We start from the raw sequence: 22433 nt of genomic DNA, 5'->3' as shown, positions 1-22433 counted from the left end.
GTTGGAAGATTCTTCAAAATACTTCTGTGAATAAAAAATGTTATTTTTAGGTATGTCATTTACCTATGTTGTTGTCAGTAGATTCATAGTTTGTGTAATCAATGTGGGTTCCCTTTTCAGTGATCATATTGGTGGTAATGTGAAAAGAATTAAAGAATTTCCAAATAATTCCTGGGAAATAGGTAGGTAGGTAGTTACATTTCAAGGTTATGAACACTTCTCGACTTCCCTGGTGGTGCGGTGGTTAAGAATCTGCCTGCCAATGCAGGGGACACAGGTTCAATCCCTGGTTCTGAAAGATCCCACATGCCGCGGAGCAACTAAGCCCACACGCCACAATTACTGAGCCTGTGTTCCAGAGCCCGCGAGCCGCAACTACTGAGCCCATGCACCACAACTACTGAAGCCTGTGTGCTTAGAGCCCATGCTCCGCAACAAGAGAAACCACTGCAGTGAGAAGCCCACGCACCACAATGAAGAGTAGCTCCAGCTCGCCACAACTAGAGAAAGCCCACGTGCAGCAATGAAGACCCAATGCCACAAAAAAAAAAAAAAAAATCAAGGTTATGAACACTTCAAAGGGCTATAAAACTGTGAGTAGATTTCTTTGGAGGTCTGCTTTCTCATCAGATAAAAATAAGAGTACAGATTTCTGTTTCCCTCCCTAAGATAAATGATATATTTTCTTCGTGTAAACAGTCTTCTCATAGTGTTCAGAATAATTGTGTTTCATCCTCCCATACTACCTCTGAGCCCTCCCACTCTTTCTGCAGACCCTCAAAGGGTTATTTTGAGAAAAGCAGATTGCCCTTGGTGGTTGGAAAGAGAGCCTTTCCTTAGATGTTGAGAAACAGGTTCTTAGAGATTTTAGAGGTGGGTGCCACTCTTTTTGAAGACTTTACTGTTTTCACATTTGTTTCTGCATTCTTTTAATGCTTTGGTTTTGAGAGGAAAGTTTCTTGACTGGCTTCTGGCCTTGAGCTAAGTTTCCAGCTACTGTGTTTTGTCACTTTGTATTCAAGGAGTATTCAGGAAGTCTTTTCTTGTCTTATATGTAGATAGAGCCAGCCTCAATTATCCCTGTGGTTTAGAGCATCATGGAAGTCTCACAGATTAGAAAGAGGTGAAATCCGGGGTGTGTATGTGTGTAATGTGTGCTCGTGAAGACATAAGCTAATGCTTATTTTAGTCTTTCATTTATGGTTCAATTTACTAACAAACCTACTTACCAATTTATTGGTAGATATTTATTAAGTGTCTACAATGTATACGCCACTCTTTATCTCAGCAGAAGGATAAAATACAAAGGTTCGTTAAAACCACATGGTTCTTGCAGTCTTAGAGTTGACCAGTCAGGAGAAACAAGATGTGCCCTGCACATTGAACAGTGAATTTAGAGGGCAAAGAAGTATGTGATTATTCCAGGTGCCAAATTAACTGACACAGGCCCAAGACTATAAAGAGTTCAGGGAACAGAGGGGAAAGAAATGAGGGCTGGAAAGATGAGTGAAGGCACCACAGAGGAGGTGGGGCTTGATCTCTGCTCCCAGGATGAGAAGAAGTTGGATTAGATGGATGCTTTTGAGGTAGTGGGGTTTAAATAGATTGAATGCGACACATATTCATATATTGAGTAGGCCAAAAGGTTTGTTGCTTTTTGCATTAAGATGCCTCTAGTAGCGCTTAGTTGTCTTTAACTTCATTCGAAACAATTTTGTTAGCTTGTATTGTGACAGCTATCATATCAGCGTGCATTTAAAAAAAAGAAACTTGTCAAAATTGGTGAATTTTTGTGTAGCCATTTTAATATTGAAGATGGAAGAAAAAAAGCAACATTTTTGGCATATTATGCTTTATTATTTCAAGAAAGGTAAAAACGCAACTGAAACGCAACAAAAGATTTGTGTAGTATATGGAGAAGGTGCTGTGACTGATCGAATGTGTCAGAAGTGGTTTGTGAAGTTTCATGCTGGAGATTTCTCACTGGACGATGCTCCACGGTCGAGTAGACCAGTTGAAGTTGATAGTGATCAAATCGAGACATTAATTGAGAACAATCAACCTTATACCACGCGGGAGATAGCCGACATACTCAAAATATCCAAATCAAGCATTGAAAATTATTTGCACCAGCTTGGTTATGTTAATAGCTTGGATGTTTGGGTTCCACATAAGTTAAGTGAAAAAAAACTTCCTTGACTGTATTTCTGCATGCGATTCTGTACTTAAACAAAATAAAAATGTTCCGTTTTTAAAACAAATTGTGATGGGTGATGAAAAGTGGATACTGTACAATGATACGGAACGGAAGAGAAATGAACCACCACCAACCCCACCAAAGGCCGGTCTTCATGCAGAGAAGGTGATGTTGTGTATATGGTGGGATTGGAAGGGAGTTCTTTATTATGAGCTCCTTCCAGGCAAACCAAACGATTAATTCCAACAAGTGCTGCTCCCAATTAGACCAACTGAAAGCAGCACTCGACAAAAAGTGTCCAGAATTAGTCAACAGAAAATGCATAATCTTCCATTAGAATAACACAGGACTGCATGTTTCTTTGATGACCTGGCAAAAACTGTTACAGCTTGGCTGGGAAGTTCTGATTCATCCACCGTATTCACCAGATATTGCATCTTCGGATTTCCATTTACTTCAGTCTTTACAAAATTCTCTTAATGGAAAAAATGTCATTTCCCTGGAAGACTGTAAAAAGCACCTGGAACAGTTCTTTGCTCAAAAAGATAAAAAGTTTTGGGAAGATGGAATTATGAAGTTGCCTGAAAAATGGCAGACGGTAGTGGAACAAAACGGTGAATACGTTGTTCAATAAAGTTCTTGTTGAAAATGAAAAAATGTGTCTTTTATTTTTACTTAAAACATGAAGGAACTTTTTGGCCAACCCAATATATTCTGATCATGAGGAATTTGTAGACTGCTGAAAGTTTATACATTAAAATTGTTGTATTTTCCTACATTTGCTTTTGGCACACAAAAGTTTATGAGAGAAGCGAGTGTCGACTGAAAAATGTACAACCTAAAAGTTGAAAGTTGTGTTTTATTCGGTGGACAAAACTGAGGACTTAATCCCGGGACACAGCATCTCAGATAGCTCTGAGGGACTGCTCTGAAGAGGCAAGTGGGGAGCAACAAAGACCAGGGAGTTGGAACATCAAGTGATTACTGTTAATTAAAGAAAAGCAGACATCTCAAGTTAAGGAATTTAGCGCTTTTCTATGGGAAGATGCAAGAGTCTGGGCTTACTGAAATCATTCCTTTGGTATGCACCTCTGCTGTCTGGGGCCAGTATCCTGCTTTTCTCATTCTGAGTCTTCTCAGGGTGCATCATCAGGGGTGACTGCAGTGTCTAATGGTTTGATGGCGGGCATCCTGTTTCCTTCCTGAGTTCCCTTAGGACTCAAGGTCGGGGTGGCTGTAATGTGATGGCTTCAAGGCTGCAACATCCTTCGTTTACTGATATGGCAGGGGTCGTTTTTAGTTCACAGACTGGTAAAGACTGGATGAAAAACTGTATTTCAACACAGGCTTCGTAATAATATTTGCAGGAGTTGTTATGTCAATAGGTACACATGTAAATTTCATGTTGAATTGGCAAGTGAAAAACACCATTAATATGGTGCATTTTTTCCTAGGCCGGACCTGATAGACATGAATACTGTTGCTGTTCAAAGCAACCTTGCAAATTTAGAGCACGCTTTCTATGTAGCAGAAAAAATCGGTGTTATAAGACTTCTGGATCCTGAAGGTGAGTGATTATTTTGACCAGATGTCCACGGGCTGGAAAGTCTGATACAAAGTAATTGATCAGCATTTTGAAATAATTCATGTTGCTGCTTTTAGATGTTGATGTCTCCTCACCTGATGAAAAATCAGTAATAACTTATGTATCATCTCTCTATGACGCATTTCCCAAAGTCCCTGAAGGTGGTGAAGGCATTGGTGCAAACGTGAGTATTGATTTTTCCATTCTGAAGCTGCTGACTCAGAATTGACTGAATTCTCTGACAGTGCTTTTTACAGTTTTTTTAATATGACTTTTTTAAATTGAAATATAGTCGATATACAATTTTGTGTTAATTTCTGCTGTACAACAAAGTGATTCAGTTACACACACACACACACACATTCTTTTCTTTAATGTTACTTTCCATTATGGTTTATCATAGGATATTGAATATAGTTCTGCTAACTTCAACCTCCCACTCCACGCCTTCCCTAACCCCCTCTCCTTTGGCAACCACAAGTCTGCTCTCTATGTCTGTGATTCTGTTTCTGTTTCATAGATAAGTTCATTTGTGTCATATTTTAGATAGCACATATAAGTGATATCGTATGGTATTTGTCTTTCTCTTTCTGACTTACTTCACTCAGTATGACAATCTCCAGGTCCATCCACATTGCTGCAAATGGCGTTATTTCATTCTTTCTTACAGCTGAGTAATATTCCATTGTATGTATACGTGTCACATCTTCTTTATCCATTCATCTGTCAATGGAGATTTAGGTTGTTTCCATGTCTTGGCTATTGTAAATAGTGCTGCTATGAACATTGGGGTGCATGTATCTTTTTGAATTAGAGTTTTGTCTGGCTATACGCCCAGGCATGGGATTCCTGGTTGTTGTTTTGTTTTTTTTTATATATATATATAGTTTCCTTTGCTGTGCAAAGGTTTTAAGTTTCATTAGGTCCCATTTGTTTGTTTGTTTGTTTTTTTGTTTTCATTTCCATTACTCTAGGAAATGCGTCAAAAAAGGTCTTGCTGTGATTTATGTCAAAGAGCATTCTTCCTATGTTTTCCTCTGAGAGTTTTATAGTGTTCGGTCTTACATTTAGGTCTTTAATCCACTTTAAGTTTATTTTTGTGTATGGTATTAGGGAGTGTTCTAATTTCAGTCTTTTACATGTAGCTGTCCATACAAATTTTAAGAGACTGCCTTTTCTCCATTGTATATCCTTGCCTCCTTTGTCATAGATTAGGTGACCATAGGTGTGTGGGTTTATCTCTGGGTTTTCTATCCTGTTCCATTGATGTATATTTCTGTTTTTGAGCCAATACCATATTGTCTTGAGTACTGTAGCTTTGTAGTATAGTCTGAAGTCAGGGAGCCTGATTCCTCCAGCTCCCTTTTTTTCCCTCAAGATTGCTTTGGCTATTCAGGGTCTTTTGTGTCTCCATACAAATTTTAAGATTTTTTTGTTCTAGTTCTGTAAAAAATGCCATTGGTAATTTGATAAGGATTGCACTGAATCTGTAGATTGCTTTGGGTAGTATGGTCATTTTCACAATATTGATTCTTCCAATCCAAGAACATGATATATCTCTTCAACTATTTGTGTCATCTTTGATTTCTTTCACCAGTGTCTTATAGGTTTCTGAGTACAGGTCTTTTACCTCCTTAAGTAGGTTTATTCCTAGGTATTTTATTCTTTTTGTTGCAGTGGTGAATGGGATTGTTTCCTTAATTTCTCTTTCTGATCTTTTGTTGTTAGTGTATAGGAATGCAAGAGATTTCTGTGCATTAATTTTGTATCCTGCCACTTCACCAAATGCATTGATTAGCTCTAGTAGTTTTCTGGTGGCATCTTTAGGATTATCTGTGTATAGTGTCATGTCATCTGCAAACAGTGACAGTTTTACTTCTTTTTTTCCAATTTGGATTCCTTTTATTTTTCTTCTCTGATTGTGTGGCTAGAACTTCCAAAACTATGTTGAATAATAGTGATGAGAGTGGACATCCTTGTCTTGTTCCTGATCTTAGAGGAAATGCTTTCAGTTTTTCACCATTGAGAATGATGTTTGCTGTGGGTTTGTCATATATGGCCTTTATTATGTTGAGGTAGGTTCCCTCTGTGCCCACTTTATGGAGAGTTTTTATCATAAATAAGTATTGAATTTTGTCAAAAGCTTTGTCTGCATCTACTGAGATGATCATATGGTTTTTATTCTTCAATTTGTTAATATGCTGTATCACATTGATTGATTTGCATATATTGAAGAACCCTTGCATCCCTGGGATAAATCCCACTTGATCATGGTGTATGATCCTTTTAATGTGTTGTTGGATTCTGTTGGCTAGTATTTGGTTGAGGATTTTTGCATCTATATTCATCAGTGATATTGGTCTGTAATTTTCTTTTTTTGTAGTATCTTTGTCTGCTTTTGGTATCAGGGGGACAGTGACCTCATGGAATGAGTTTGGCAGTGTTCCTTCCTCTGCAATTTTTTGGAAGAGTTTGAGAAGGATGGGTGTTACCTCTTCTCTAAATGTTTGATGGAATTCACCTGTGAAGCCATCTGATCCTGGACTTTTTGTTTGTTGGAAGATTTTTAATCACAGCTTCAATTTCATTACTTGTGATTGGTCTGTTCATATTTTCTGTTTCTTCTTGGTTCAGTCTTGGAAGGTTACACCTTTCTAAGAATTTGTCCATTTCTTCCAGGTTGTCCATTTTATTGGCACAGAGTTGCTTGTAGTAGTCTCTTATGATGCTTTGTATTTCTGCGGTGTCAGTTGTAACTTCTCCTTTTTCATTTCTAATTTTATTGATTTGAGTCCTCTCTGTCTTGAGTCTGGCTAAAGGTTTATCAGTTTTATCTTCTCAGAGAACCAGCTTTTCATTTTATTGATCTTTGCTATTGTTTTTTTTTGTTTCTATTTCATTTATTTCTGCTCTGATCTTTATGATTTCTTTCCTTCTACTAACTTTAGCTTTTGTTTGTTCTTCTTTCTCTAGTTCCTTTAGGTGTAAGGTTAGATTGTTTATTTGAGATTTTTCTTGTTTCTTGAGGTAGGATTGTATTGCTATAAACTTCCCTCTTAGAACTGCTTTTGCTGCATCCTATAGGTTTTGGATCGTCGTGTTTTCTTTGTCATTTGTCTCTAGGTATTTTTTGATTTCCTCTTTGATTTCTTCAGTGATCTCTTGGTTATTTAGTAACGTAGTGTTTAGCCTCCATGTGTTTCTGTTTTTTATGTTATTTTCCATGTAATTTATTTCTAATCTCATAGCGTTGTGGTTGGAAAAGACGCTTGATATGATTTCAATTTTCTTAAATTTACCGAGGCTTGATTTGTGACCCAAGATGTGATCTGTCCTGGAGAGTATTCCGTGTGCGCTTGAGAAGAAGGTGTAATCTGCTGTTTTTGGGTGGAATGAATTATAAATATCAATTAAATCTATCTGGTGTATTGTGTCATTTAAAGCTTGTGTTTCCTTATTAATTTTCTGTCTGGATGATCTGTCCATTGGTGTAAGTGACGTGTTAAAGTCCCCCACTACTGTGTTACTGTTGATTTCCTCTTTTATAGCTGTTAGCATTTGCCTTATGTATTGAGATGCTCCTATGTTGGGGGTGCATATATATTTATAATTGTTATATTTTCTTCTTGGATTGATCCCTTAATCATTATGTAGTGTCCTTCCTTACCTCTTTTAACATTCTTTATTTAAAGTTTCTTTTATCTGATATGAGTATTACTACTCCAGCTGTCTTTTGATTTCCATTTGCATGGAATATCTTTTTCCATCCCCTCACTTTCAGTCTGAATGTGTCCCTAGGTCTGAAGTGGGTCTCTTGTAGACAGCATATATTTGGGTTTTGTTTTGGTATCCATTCAGCGAGCCTGTGTCTTTTGGTTGAAGCATTTAATCCATTTACATTTAAGGTAATTATCGATATGTATGTTCCTATTACCACTTTCTTAATTGTTTTGGGTTTGTTTTTGTAGGTCCTTTTCTCCTCTTGTGTTTCCCACTTAGAGAAGTTCCTTTCACATTTGTTGTAGGGCTGGTTTGGTGGTGCTGAATTCTCTTAACTTTTGCTTGTCTGAAAAGCTTTTTAGTTCTCCATTGTATCTGAATGAGATCCTTGCTGAGTAGAGTAATCTTGGTTGTAGGTTCTTCCCTTTCATCACTTTAAATATATTGTGCCACTCCCTTCTGGCTTGTAGAGTTTCTGCTGAGAAATCAGCTGTAACCTTATGGGAGTTCCCTTGTATGTTGTTATTTTTCCCTTGATGCTTTTAGTAATTTTTCTTTGTCTTTAATTTTTGTCAGTTTGATTACTGCGTATCTCGGCATGTTTCTCCTTGGGTTTAATCTGTCTGGGACTCTCTGCACTTCCTGGACTTGGATGGCCATTTCGTTTCCCATGTTAGGGACGTTTTCAACTATAATCTCTTCAAATATTTCCTCTGGTCCTTTCTCTCTCTCTTCTCCTTCTGGGATCCCTATAATGCTAATGTTGGTGCGTTTCATGCTGTCCCAGAGGTCCCTTAGGCTGTCTTCATTTCTTTTCATTCTCTTTTCTTTATTTTGTTCCGTGGCAGTGAATTCCACCATTCTGTCTTCCAGGTCACTTATCCGTTCTTCTGCCTCAGTTATTTGCTATTGATTCCTTCTAGTGTATTTTTCATTTCAGTTATTATATTGTTCATGTCTGTTTGTTTGTTTTGTAATTCTTCTAGGTGTTTGTTCTTTAATTCTTCTAGGTCTTTGTTAAACATTTCTTGCGTCTTCTCGATCTGTGCCTCCATTCTTTTTCTGAGGTCCTGGATCATCTTCACTATCATTATTCAGAATTCTTTTTCTGGAAGTTTGCCTGTCTCCACTTCATTTAGTTGTTTTTCTGGGGTTTTATCTTGTTCCTTCATCTGGTACATAGTCCTCTGCCTTTTCATTTTGTCTGTCTTTCTGTGAATGTGGTTTTCTTTCCACTGGCAGCAGGATTGTAGTTCTTCTTGCTTCTGCTGTCTGCCCTCTAGTAGATGAGGCTCGATTGCTGGATCTTATGGTAATTCTATTTTTAGTTTTCTGAGGAACCCCCATACTGTTCTCCATAGTGGCTGCACCAATTTACATTCCCACCAACAGTGTAGGAGGGTTCCCTTTTCTCCATACCCCCTCCAGCATTTGTTATTTGTAGACTTTTTAATGATGGCCATTCTGACCAGTGGGAAGTGGTACCTCGTTGTAGGTTTGATTTGCATTTCTGTAATAATTAGCGTGGTTGAGCATATTTTCATGTGCCTGTTGGCCATTTGTATTTCTTCTTTGGAGAAATGTCTATTTAGGTCTTCTGCCCTTTTTTCGATTGGATTATTTTTTTTTGCTGTCAAGTTGTATGAGTTTACAGTTTTTAATTATCAAATATTTTTTAAAGGATTTAAGTTAATAGGTCACTTAATTTAGAGATTTTCTTTTTAAACTTACTGCTGTTTTACAGCTGCCCTGCTTGGTATCCTTCTCTGCAGAGAAGGTATGCAGAGAATATCTCACTTTTGAAATCACTTTCAAGTTTTTTAACTTACATGATCCCAGGAGATAAGGTGGCTCTGAGTTGGTTTCTCATTTAAAGGTGAGGCCCGAAGGAGGGCGATTTGATTTTGCCAAATTAACGGAGCTTCTTCGTAGCAGGACATGGTCTCTGACGAGTAGCTTTGGGCTCTTTATTTAGTCCACTGCTTCCCAAAGTCTGTGCAGTTCATTTCAGCGGTGTGTTTTGCGCTGGTCCTGCTGACAAGTGCTGTGCATTTCTGGAGGACGGGACACCCTGTACATGACGTGCATTTGGGGGGACCCCCCTCACCCTGACTTCTCCACTCCTCCTGCAGATTTCTCCTTTATTCTGTCTCACTTTGAAGGTTTGGGAGCTCCCCTTTCAGGTCTCTTATTTCGCCTCTGTGTGCTATTGCTTGAGGCTTGTTTCCATTCTCTCCTCATGTTCTTTCTCACAAAGGATGGTCCCCAAGTGACTTGGTCCCATGCTCCCCCTCTGCTCCAGTGTCTGCCAGTGACTCAGGGTTGAGTGTTGCTCCAGAATGTTATTGTGGCCATTCCTTGCTTGGTCTTCTCACTGCCTGTACCCAGTTCCTCACTCTTACCCCTTCACTAGAATGAGGATGACAGCTTTCTTTTGGCTTACTTTCTCCATTGTTTTTCTCTTCCCATAACTCTGCACATTGTCGCCACATGAGCTAGAAAAACTTCCGTGGCTCCATGTGGCTTGCAAGGTTCAACCCAGTCTGGATGTTCTGACGTCCACAATTCTGCCTTTTATCAGTTCTGCTTACCCACATCATTCCCCACATGGACTGTTTGTGGTGTCCGGGGCATTTCTGTTTCAGAGTCCTGACTCCCTTGACCCCCATCCCCCATCTTTTCTCTGCTCCTTCTGCCAGCCACCAACAATTACTGGTCATGGTACAACTGCTCAGGGATTCCCTCTCCCAGGAAACCTTCAGTGATCATTTTGAGGCACATTTATGCTCACCTGATTCTTACCTCAGCGCCTCACATGTACGTACCCGTTTCCGTTATTTCAGCACTTCTTAAATGCTGCTTTTCGTTTTGCGTAACTTTATATTATGACTCTCTGAGTCCTCATCTAGACAGAAACTCTTTGATAAAAGAGATCATGTCTTGAAGTATTATATTTTTATTACAATGCTTAGCACAATGCTTTGAACATCATAAGCAGTCATCAAATACTTAATTAAGGCAGTTTACAGTTTTCCAGTCTCCTCCATTTTAAAAAAAGTTTGCCTAACAGTACTTGAATCATCCCACATGTACATTTCCTCTAGTTTTCACTCCTGTCTGGTTTCCTATGTATCGCATAGCTCTTTGACTTTCAGATATAAGGTGGACTTAGAAAGGTTGGCAGAGAGGGCAACTAACCTGGCTTATGCAGGCTAAGCCTTTTGAGTGCCTTTCTTGAGTGCCTGGAAAACACCCCAAATTGATCACAGTGTTCTTTTTTTTCTGCTACATTTCAATGCAGCCTCTGAAGCCTTTGTAACACAGTGCTTCAGGCAGCCTAGATCCCTGGATCAAAGCTGGCACTCCTTAGGCTAGTCTTAGTGGTCAGATGTTGATCGTGTGTTTTTAAGACTGTTTAAGTGGAAAGGATTGGGACCGGGTGGAAAGGAAGAAAACATGGAGCTGGTCCTCTCCGTCAGGCTTAAAGCCCTGCAAATCCACAGAATGACCTCTGGCCAGATTGTGTTAGAGGTGAACGTTAACAATCTGCAGATATAGACCTTCTCTGCCATCTTCTCGTTGTAGGATGTTGAAGTCAAATGGATTGAATACCAGAATATGGTCAACTACCTCGTCCAGTGGATCAGACACCATGTGACCACTATGTCCGAGAGAACATTTCCTAATAATCCTGTAGAACTCAAGGTCTGTCTGTGTCCCTATAGAAGTTAAGTAGGATTGAGTTTATTATTAAACTTTTAAATAATGCTGAAATGGTTCTGTCATTTCAGAAATTGAAGAAAAATTGCCCTTGGCAAGGTGCTAATCATCAGGCAAATTATTTATTTATTCGTCTCCTATTGTACAGAGAAAATGGAAGTCAACATTAATAATTAAAAGATAATAGTGACAACATCTTAAAGAAATTTATAGTCCCTTTGGTTTGAATTGTTGAGAGTTTAAGGTTTAATTTGGGAAGGTTTCTGGAAGTGACGTTGCCAGATTCTCTTTGGTGCCTGGGAGATGCCTGGAGCCAGCAGATGGCTGGGGCACGAGGGGGGGCGGGAGCTTGTGCAATGCGACCGTGGCAGGGCCTGTGCCTGTGGTCACATCCTGTTAAAAAACGGCCTCAGAGGCTCCTGTGGTACAGCAGGAGGTACATAGCGTCTTTCACCATGAATTCGAAAATACATATCTGACTCCCAGAGTAAATGAGTTCCTGGTTTAGTAGAACATTTACTACTACCTAAGAACCTGGGTCCATCTCTTTGAGCAGAGACATTATAGAAATATTAAAAGATAGTACAGATATAGAAACGTATTGAAAATAAGTTGTCTCATTTTGTACATTGGGATTTGTCATAGCAAAGTAGTGTACTTTATTTCAAGAAATGGGTAATGCGAATATGAAAAACAAAGTCTAATTCCTTGAATTTTGCAGACTTTGTTTTCTGGATCAGACTAGCATTGCAAAAAACGGTCCTAACCCAGGGTGGGCCCTGTTAACGTTAGTAATTGTGTCCATGCGTCTATACGGAACATCTGTGGAATAGCTTTTATTCACGTTGCCACGGGGAACTTGTCCTTGGCACAAAGTTCCTTGGTGTGTGTCGATGTGATGCTGTTTTAAGTTCTCTCTGAAGCTGTTTGTGTGATGTCTCCCTCTGTGGCTGGAACCTCTCCTGGCAGGAAAGCTTTCCTCCCCCTTCTATCAGCATGTCTACTGTGAACAGTGGGTAGCCCGTGATGGCATTCCGTGCTTATTCACCTATGGACATCCTGAAATGGTGCATTTTGAGTTTAAACCAATTTTCAGATTTCAAGTTCCATTTATTTCCAGATGGATTCCTTTTGTCCAGACATTTGAGTAAATTCTTGCTGGCTTCTGGTTAATACAGATTCTTAAATTATTAAAGAAGTTCGAGTGACTACACAGATTACTGACCGTTGCCTGGGATAGGACGTGATACAGGAAAAAAATATATTGTGGGGAAATACCAAATAATTTTATTAGCCAGCAAAACATTAAATGGAATCCTTCAAAGAAATGTGTCTGCCTGAATGTTTGCAGGGACTTGTCTTAAAGCAGCATGAATTAGGATGAAATAATTAGTATACACTTATTAAATGTGGAGATGCTTTATCAACATAATTTTTATAAGGTCCTTGTTAATAAATATAATAAACATATTTAAGAGATTCCCAAGTTAATATCTATAAATTAGATAGTAATTTAATTATATGGTTCAAACTTTTATAATAATAGCAGCAACCAATAGCATCTGTCTCGTTTACTTATAAGATCTGCTTAATTTGGCCAATGGGATATTGAAACAAAATTTTAGTCCTATCTATCTGATGAGAATTCTGTTTTCAAGGATAGACCATGAAATAGAGGAGAATGCTCCCCACCCCTTTTTATGGGAATTGCATCAGATGATTTTTCCAAAAACTAAAAGCTAAAGTATGGCATTTGGGAAGTGGATCTTTTAAAGTATGTATTTTCTTGTTTGGATAATGAGAGATTGTCAGTAGAGCCATAGTAGATACTGCTGTGGTTTTCACTATCCAGATGGCTGGGTAGCCTATGTTGAATCAGGGCTCATAGCCATAATTACACCCTCCTCAGATCCCATACAGCCTGGTTACCGACTGGCTGGGAATCAGCAGCGTCCTTGAGTGTCTGTTTTATAAAGGAATGTCACCGAGGGCACGCGACAGAGTAAATAGCGTTTGAAGTGGTGACATTATGTGATAATGAAAACAGGTCTTTGAAGTTTGGCCCTTCATTTATTTTCCCTTTCTTTTTAGGCACTTTATAATCAGTATTTACAGTTTAAAGAAGCAGAAATTCCACCAAAGGAGACAGAAAAATCAAAAATTAAACGCCTGTATAAATTATTAGAGGTAAGAAGAAATTTCCTTTGTATTGTCAAATGTAATATTTTAAAAAAAATTTATTGAAGTATACTTGATTTACAGTGTTTTGTTAATTTCTCTTGTACAGCAAAATGATTCAGTTATACATATGAGTATATTCTTTTTCATATTCTTTTCCATTATGGTTTATCACAGCATAATGAATATAGTTCCCTGTGCTATTATACAGTAGGACCTTGTTGTTTATCCATCCTATATATAATAGTTTGTGTCTGCTAACCCCAAACTCCCAATCCATCCCTCCCTCACCCCTCTTCCTCCTTGGCAACCACAAGTCTGTTCTCTGTGTCTGTGAGTCTGTTTCTATTCCGTAAAGTTCATTTGTGTCATATTTTAGATTCCACATATAAGTGGTATCATAAGGTATCCAATGTTATCTTTAATGATATACCTTGATGTAAGAAACATAATTTTTTACATCTTTGCTTCACATTAACTTTTATGTTCTTGTTTTCTCTAGATTTGGATAGAATTTGGACGCATCAAACTCCTTCAAGGTTATCATCCCAATGACATAGAAAAGGAGTGGGGAAAGCTCATCATTGCCATGCTCGAGAGGGAGAAGGCTCTTCGTCCCGAAGTGGAAAGGTGAGTGGGGATGGCCTCTGCCCTGGGTGTCCAGTGGGAGGGGTCAGCCTGTGTCGTGGAAAGAACTTAAGCTTTGGAGACCAACATTTACCTTTTACATTCACTTGGCTGTGTGACCTTGAATAAGTCACTTAGCCTTTCTGATTCTCCATTTTCTTATCTAGAAACTCTTCCAGGAGGTTTGAGGAGGGATCGGTGAAGTAGTGTTTGAAGAGGGCCTAGGTTGGTGTGTGAAATCTCATCTCGTACGATGGTTACGGTTTTAAAGCCAATCAGGATGACCCATGAGAATTTCTCCAACTGACTTTAAAGTTGCCAGGGCCTGGATCCAGAAGTTCATCCATACATAACATAGACTAACCATGAACTTACCTTGTTTCTTGTTGTATTTTTGGCTACGGCCCTCTTTCTACGGGGCAGTGAACCCTCTATTTGAAGGGCAGTGAGGCCGCTTCTAGAGAACACTTAGTAAATGCTAGCTTAAGTTCCCTCTCTGCTTTTTTGCCCTGAAAACATCACTGACCTTCATCCTTTCTCTCCCGCTACACCCAGCTGCCAGGGAAGGTCCTGCTTGGTCTTCAGGACACATTTGTTGGATGGATGTGTCTCTGGGGTAGTCCTTACATCCCAGCCTGACTTGTGGTGTGTGGGGCTTGTGTGGCCTGAGTCCATGGAACTGGCCTTACAGCCTGGGGACCGGTGGCCAGGCCAGGCATCGCCCTCAGGCCCGACTGGCCCCACGCCGCCTCGCTTCTGCAGTGCGGTCACGCCGTCTGCCTCTCAGGAGCTCTGACTTGCCAAAGTCCCAGCCTCCCCCATTTATGAGATCTCTGCACTGTCTGATCCTTTGGCTGGGAAGTCTGTTTCATCCCCTCTTCACTCCTCGTCTTTCTCAGATCTCGGCTTCAATGTAATTTCCTCCAGAAACTTTCCACAGTCTCCCAGGTTGGTTCAGACGTCTTGGTGATAACCCTCCTGTTTATATGGATTGCTCCTTCATAGCCGTCATCTCTGTTGTAATTTTGTATTTGTGTCTGTGATTGGTTAAGGGCTGCCCATTCTACAGTTGTGAGCTCTAGTAACATGGAGACAGATTCCTGTTTTTGTAGTTCCTCGTGTCGCCAACACTTAACACCCTGCCTGCTATCAGTATCCTGATGCTCTCTGCGCCTCCTCGTAACTTCCACATGGAAGAAATATGAACTAATGTGTTGAAGATACAGGGGCAGGTCTAACTTGTCAGGCCTTTATTAAATCACTGATGACACTCTTGTTAAAGCAGCCTATTCTGTCTACATAACTAGATCATTAGAACCAGAACAAGCTCGAAATACCCAGAATGGACCTTTTATGGAGGAGATAATTCTGGGTGGTTCAGATGGGGCGCTCAGCATCTCATCAGAAAGAGTGGAAAAGGATGCCACAGAAAGAGTACGCGGTAGATTTTAGTCGACAGACTAGCAGCTGGATTTTAATATATGTTAATGAAAGAATGCAATGGTTAAGAGTTTGAGGTCTAGGAGCCAGTCAATCCTGGATGAATTATTAGCTCAGTGTACAAGCCCTGTAATCTTAGATTCAGTAACCTCTCTAAGCTTCAGTTTCTTCCTTTGTAAACAGGATGTAATAGTACCTACTGCATTTGGTGGTTCTGAGTATGTCTGTAAAATGATTAGTTAATTTCCTGGCATGTAACAATTGCTTCAGAAATGTTAGGTGCTGGCTGCTATTACTATTTGTGCTTTTCTTTTTACTAACTGTATCTGACATGGCACTCTCAAATTTCCTTTTCTTGCCTTGTGAAAAGAACAGTATCTACCTCTAGGTGGAGAAGCAACAGTTTTGCCTTGCAGTGTTAGGGACAGGAAAATATTTAGGGGCTTGGCTGATTCAATGCCTTCATTTTTCTTGATGCAACAAGTTTTTTTTTGGCATTAACTCTGTATTGCAAAATAATAGCTGTGCAGTGTGGGAGTGTGTAAAAAACAGATGCGAAAGAGCCAATGATCTTAGGCCAGGTAATAACCTATAGAAAGGAAAAATAAGCACAGACAAATTAAATTTGCAAGCATTGCACTGATATTCTTCTTAGCACTTTGGCTTTTAAAAATGTAAAGTAACTTCAGTACGATTAGACCTAACATTCCTGGGAGCTCATCCTATAAAGAAAGGTAAACGGACAATTTTCCATTAATTTAACCTAATCAACAAACACCATGGTGGTTAAAAAGGAAAAGTACTTTGCTTCTCCTCAAACTCATTTGTTTATAGGTGCTTGTAAGTATCAGTTTTTAACCCTGTGTTGTTCAGTACCGACCTGGCCTTTTCCAAAAAGCTGTGATCAGGATCTGATTGACTCTTTGTGTTCTTTTAGCTGATGATTTGCCGGAATAACCTTTTCTAATCGTACCTGGGCTCCTGGGAGGCATCAGAGTTGTTTTTGAGGCAGTTGCAAATGGATGACTCTTGGTGAAAATATTTGGCAAGTCTTCTCCAGTGACGCCCCAGTCAGCCTGCCTTGTCCATACTTGTAGGGCTTTAGTGCAGGCTACAAAAGGCAGACCTCAGCTAGTAAACCCATGGCTCTAGGTGAGATTCTTCTGAATAGCTATCAGTGTATTATTTGCTGTGTGTTGAATATGCACGTTGGAGCATATTTAAGGAGCCATTAAAAGCTGTACCATTCAGCCGCCACTCTTCACCGTTAGAAGTAGCGCTTTTTGTAGACCTTCTACTTTTGAGTCTACTTTTAATGGTGGAGGAAAGAACATCATTGCAAGGATAAGAATGCACAGCAGTAGTTACAGTTACCGTAGCAGTGATTCTGTGTTTAGTAACACGACTAGCACACGAACCAGTCTTGATTCAAATGAAAATTTCCTCTCAGTTCATTGTGGTCCAACGCTGATCAATTCCTGCATTAGCTTTGGCAATGAATCCTTTGATGGACACAGGTATGGAGTCATTGGTGTGGGATTGTGTTTTTTCTTTTGGTGGGCTGCATTTTTCAGGGATGGCCAACTCTATGACTTTAGAGGGAGAGGCTTTATTTTATCTCGTTCCTTCTTTTAGATTGGACATGTTGCAGCAGATTGCCAGCCGAGTTCAGAGGGGCAGTGTCATTTGTGAAGACAAACTGATGCTTGCTCGAAACGCTCTCCAGTCTGTAAGTTCATTTCAGGAGCTGGTGGGATTGCAGTAGGTGGGTCAGTGTGTTCGGATGAACTAAAACTTTGCATAATGTTGGGTAGATTGGTCTACTGAAGCAAAGTTAAAGATTGTGATTACTTTGCTTTCTTGAGGGAAAACATGTTTTTGAAGCAAAAGGGAAAACAGAGAAAATCCAAGTAGCTTCTGTTCTAATACTTTGAGTTTTATATTTGAGGCTAGTTTTGAAACTTGTTTAATTAATTAATTAATGTAGAATTAATATTGAGTTCTTTTAAAAATACAGGATTCTAAAAGATTAGAATCCGGGGTGCAGTTTCAGAATGAAGCAGAAATTGCCGGGTATGTCCTTGAATGTGAGAACCTTTTACGCCAGCATGTAATTGATGTACAGATTCTTATTGATGGAAAATACTACCAGGCAGACCAGTTGGTACAGAGGTAAGAGTGCTTGTTGGTCAGCCCTGTCCTTCTGGGTGACTGTTTCATGGCACCTGCATTAAGAATTTAGAGTGTGACAATTTTATGAAATATTTCTTAAGCTCTTTTTTGTTGAAAATGTGTGTCATGTTAATTCTGTCATATTTGGTTGTGTTTAGTAGGTTTTGTTCTTCAAAGGTAAGTAATAGAAAAAAATTTTATGATACATATAATATTTAACTCTGTAGTAACTAACATACAGTTGAAATATTCATGTGTGATATTTGAAAAAGGGACAGTATGTGAAAATTATCTTTTAAGTCAGCATTTCAGTTTTCTGTTTATCTTATCATGAAAATGTTCCTAATAAAGTATTGGAAGAAATATATGTGCATAAACATCTGTATCTCTGAGAAGTAGCTTTGGGAGTAGGAATGGAACCTTTCAGGTTGAATACTATATATATGTAAATATCTAAATACATGAGATATATAAAACAAAAATTATAAATGATGCTTTGACCCAGTAAGTCCACTTTTAGGAATCTATAGTAATTCTAAATATAGAAAATATCTAAATAAATATAGGGAAAAAAGCCTTCGTTCATGTCAGAAATATTTTATAGTAACAAAAATTTGGAATCCTACATGTCAAATAGTAGGAGAATGATATTATAGTGTAGTAATTGTGTTCATTATAAATTATAGTTATAAAAATCGTGATAATATGCAGAGTACTTATAGTACAACATTCAGTGAAAAAAATTGTGATGCAAACTTTTATCAATGTGATTACAATGACATTTTAAAATAGACTTTATTTATTTGAGCAGTTTAGGTTTATAGAAAAATTGAGTGGAAAGTCCAGAGTTCCCATATCCCCCCTCAAAGCCCCTTCTCCTGTTAGTAACGTCTTGCACTAGTGTGATGCATTTGTTACAGCTGATGAGCCAATATTGATATGTTATTGTTAATCAAAGTCCCTAGTTTACATTAGAGTTCACTCTTTGAGAAAAATGCCTCTTATATTATAGCTTATCCCTTTTGATTTTCTTTCCAGGGTTGCAAAACTGCGCGATGACATCCTGGCCTTAAGGAATGAATGTTCCTCAGTGTACAGCAAAGGCCGCGTGCTGACAGCGGAGCAGACGAAGCTCATGATATCAGGAATCAGTCAGAGTTTAAACTCAGGGTTTGCACAGACCTTAAATGCCAGTCTGAATTCAGGGCTGACCCAGGGTCTAACGCCTTCCCTGACCCCGTCCAGCGTGACCTCAGGCCTGTCATCAGGGCTGACTTCCCGCCTGACCCCATCTGTCACTCCTGCATATACACCTGGCTTCCCATCAGGATTAGTTCCAAATTTCAGCTCAGGAGTGGAGACAAATTCCCTGCAAACTCTGAAGCTGATGCAGATCCGAAAGCCCCTTCTCAAGTCGTCTCTACTGGATCAGAATTTAACAGAAGAGGAAATCAACATGAAATTTGTTCAGGATCTTTTGAATTGGGTTGATGAGATGCAGGTAAAAATATTTACTTTACCTGAATTTCAGGCTTTATTGCTACCAGTTTCTTTTTCAAACCTTATATCTTTCTATTTAAAGGTGCAGCTGGACCGCACTGAATGGGGATCAGATTTGCCAAGTGTTGAAAGCCATTTAGAAAATCATAAAAATGTTCACCAAGCTATTGAAGAATTTGAATCTAGCCTCAAAGAAGCTAAGATCAGTGAGGTATGTGAATTTGAAATCTGTATGTATTTCATCCCAGCTCCTGTTCTGCTCTTTCTATAAAGACCCTGTTGCAACAGGGTAAACGATACATTGCTTGTGAATCAGAATTCCTTAAGATTCCTAACCTTGCCATCTTTTTATCCCATGTTATAGATCCAGATGACGGCACCTCTTAAACTAACTTATGCAGAAAAGTTGCACAGATTAGAAAATCAGTATGCAAAACTCTTGGTAAGTTTTTTTAACTTCCTGTTCCCCTTACCTCTATGTGGCAAAGACACGATTCTTACAATGATTCTCCTTGTAAAGAACACATCCAGGAATCAGGAACGGCACCTTGATACACTCCACAGTTTTGTAACTCGTGCAACTAATGAGCTTATTTGGTTGAATGAAAAAGAAGAGGGGGAAGTTGCTTATGACTGGAGTGAAAGAAATACCAACATAGCCCGGAAAAAAGATTACCACGCTGTGAGTATGACTTCTGTAACTAGATGTTAAAAATGCATTTCAGGTTTTATCATTTTCTAACATATTTCTTGCTTGTTTCTTTAAATTAGGAATTAATGAGAGAACTTGATCAAAAGGAAGAAAATATTAAATCAGTTCAGGAGATAGCAGAGCAGCTGCTTCTGGAAAATCACCCAGCCCGATTAACCATTGAGGTAAGTCAGAAAGTGTAATAGTCACAGTGGAATACAGACATTTGATTATTACCCTTCAGATTCTTCTATTGTTGATAAATTGAAAAATGCAAACTATCAAACTTCTATTATAACCTGAATCAAAAAGAATGTTTCTGACAGATCATACTGATTTGCCTTCAGTTCTGCTGAAGTGTGTCACTCACTCATCACTTCCAATAAAGGTACTTTGTCAACCCCTGTGGCCAAAGAGATGTAGTACAGTAACTGTAAAGGACCTTTACTTGACAGGCTTTGAGGTTGATATTTCTTCCTAACCATATGACACTGCCCCAGCGATGTAACCTTACTCAGTCCCATTCACTTACCTAAAATGGGGGAAATTGCTTCTAACCCATAGAGTTGTGTGAGAAGAAGAAGAATGTACTCTTACTATTTAGTTCAGTTCTTGGTACACAGTAGGTTCTCAAGAAGTACTAGTTGTTATTATTTAATTTACTAATTGTATTCATGATCTGGTTTTGTGAGGTGTTTCCTCAGGGTGAGGGTGTAACACACACATTTCAGACCCAGAAGGGGAGGGTTGACCTAGGGTTTATCAGGCTGCCCGTGGGGTGGTGGTGGGGTGGGGTGTGTTTACTTTTGGGGCCTGATATCTACTGGTTAGAGTTAGTGACTGTCTGAATGTGCAGGGGGTGATGTAAGAGGGCGAGAAGCATGTAACGTGGACAGATATGGTGTATTTCCAGAGGAAGAAAAATGAAGCTATGCTTACAGTGGGACACGCAATTGAAGAAAGGAATCTGAGTCTTTGTTCACTGAAATAAGTCTTCGTGACACAAAAGATTCATAAAATTCTAGGCCTCACTTGGTGGTCTTGGGAATATTATAGGTGACCTTCTTTCACATAAAAACGTGGTTTTCATCCCCAGGAAATGCTGCATAGGAATGTTAAAGACACAGAAGGTTGGGTGGCACCAGGGAAAGGAAGTTAGAATCATGAAGGGTCTGGATATACTTTTCTATGATGATCAGCTAAAAGTGGGATAGATATTCTTTGGAGTAGAGGAATGAAAGCTGTTAGGAAAGACGATTGTAGGTTGAGAATTTTGATGGGAATGGAAAATGTGGATGTGAACCTGATTACTTTTAGGTAGAGCTGTTAGTCTAATTAACTGAAAGTCTCTGGAACAATAAAATTAAGCCGTAGTTGTCCTTATGATTCCATGGGCCCATCCAATGTCTTGTGGGCAATGGATAATAGTTAATTATTAACTCTTTTATATTTTATGTGAAAAAGAAACTAATAATGTGACCATGCACGATGTATCTTTTATAGCCAATTTACTCAAGTAGCTTAATTGGAGGGAGCAGGTAATGTGATACAGATGTGTTGCCAGATTTCCAGTGCTGCCTTATGCATTCCACCCAGAAAGCTGCCTGGACAGAGCTCAGCAGGAGTGTTTTTTCCAGGAGGAAGGACAGGCTTACATAAGACAGTCATTAGAGCATCAAGGGCGCCCTCTTCCGGAAGCCAGTGAACTGAACCTTAAATATGAAAGGGTGTTTCTTGCATGTTTTCTAGTAAGTAGGTGTCTTTTCTACAATATTTTTGCTCTCAGGAAAGAGACACCAAGTGGTAAATAAAATTTCAAGTAAAAACGTATGAAATAAAAATTCCTAGTATCATCTTTTCTTTTTTTAAATTTTTGGCCGTGTTGGGGTCTTCGTTGCCGCACGTCGGCTTTCTCTAGTTGCAGTGAGCGGGGGCTACTCTTCGTTGCTGTGTGCGGGCTTCTCATTGCGGTGCCTTCTCTTGTTGCCGAGCACGGGCTCCAGGCACGCGGGCTTCAATAGTTGTGGCACGTGGGCTCAGTAGTTGTGGCTCACAGGCTTAAGTTGCTCCGCAGCATGTGGGATCTTCCCCGACCAGGGCTCGAACCCATGTCCGCTGCATTGGCAGGCAGATTCTTAACCACTGTGCCACCAGGGAAGTCCCCCTAGTATTATCTTGAATGTAATTCCAGAATTACACTAATAAGGGCTTGCTTATGCCCTTTTCCACCCTCCCCAAACAGTCCCAGTAAAAACAAACAAATAAATCACCCCCACCCCTGCCAAGAGCTTCCAGACTAGTTTTGGAAGCAAAGACAGAGAAAACTACAGACCATGTATTTTTGTGTCAGGAGGGGTATTTTATGATCCAGTAATAGAAAAATTCAGAAAAAAGAAAGATGAAGGAAAATGTCATGAAAGAGGCATATCTGAAGATGCCATATAGGCAAGTGTTGGCAGGTGGAGGGTTGGTTTTCTAAAAAGCTGGGATAGCTTGCATCCATTTCTAATATTAAAGAGGTTTTCATGGAAAAACAGCCAGAGCTAGCTTTTTCCATATATTTTAAGAAAAAAATGTCAAGAAGCTAAAAATTTGAAAGAAAG

At 39.3% G+C, this 22433-nt stretch overlaps 1 protein-coding gene across 22 annotated transcripts in view; it reads left to right on the top strand.

Annotated features, from left to right (window-relative positions):
• The window catches only part of DST (dystonin), a 497316-nt gene that overhangs the window by 302589 nt on the left and 172294 nt on the right, over positions 1 to 22433 (top strand). For 20 of the 22 annotated variants that reach the window (XM_022581520.3, XM_022581525.3, XM_089918929.1 and 17 more), the window contains 12 exons: positions 3652 to 3764; positions 3860 to 3966; positions 11088 to 11207; positions 13314 to 13409; positions 13903 to 14030; positions 17103 to 17196; positions 17485 to 17639; positions 18678 to 19140; positions 19222 to 19350; positions 19504 to 19581; positions 19660 to 19821; positions 19911 to 20015. In XM_022581520.3, coding sequence (XP_022437228.3) covers positions 3652 to 3764; positions 3860 to 3966; positions 11088 to 11207; positions 13314 to 13409; positions 13903 to 14030; positions 17103 to 17196; positions 17485 to 17639; positions 18678 to 19140; positions 19222 to 19350; positions 19504 to 19581; positions 19660 to 19821; positions 19911 to 20015 — 1750 coding nt within the window. Of the gene's footprint in view, positions 1 to 3651; positions 3765 to 3859; positions 3967 to 11087; positions 11208 to 13313; positions 13410 to 13902; positions 14031 to 14050; positions 16985 to 17102; positions 17197 to 17484; positions 17640 to 18677; positions 19141 to 19221; positions 19351 to 19503; positions 19582 to 19659; positions 19822 to 19910; positions 20016 to 22433 lie in introns of those variants that run through there. The other 2 variants (XM_089918927.1, XM_022581524.3) reach the window with 2 other exon arrangements.

Source organism: Delphinapterus leucas, chromosome 10 (genome assembly GCF_059928025.1).
Source record: "Delphinapterus leucas isolate spDelLeu-1000000601 "Yukka" chromosome 10, BTC_Dleu_Yukka2, whole genome shotgun sequence".
In the NCBI taxonomy this organism is placed as follows: domain Eukaryota; kingdom Metazoa; phylum Chordata; class Mammalia; order Artiodactyla; family Monodontidae; genus Delphinapterus; species Delphinapterus leucas.
The sequence above is the reverse complement of the archived record's forward strand: the minus strand, read 5'-3'. Positions and strand labels throughout refer to the sequence as shown.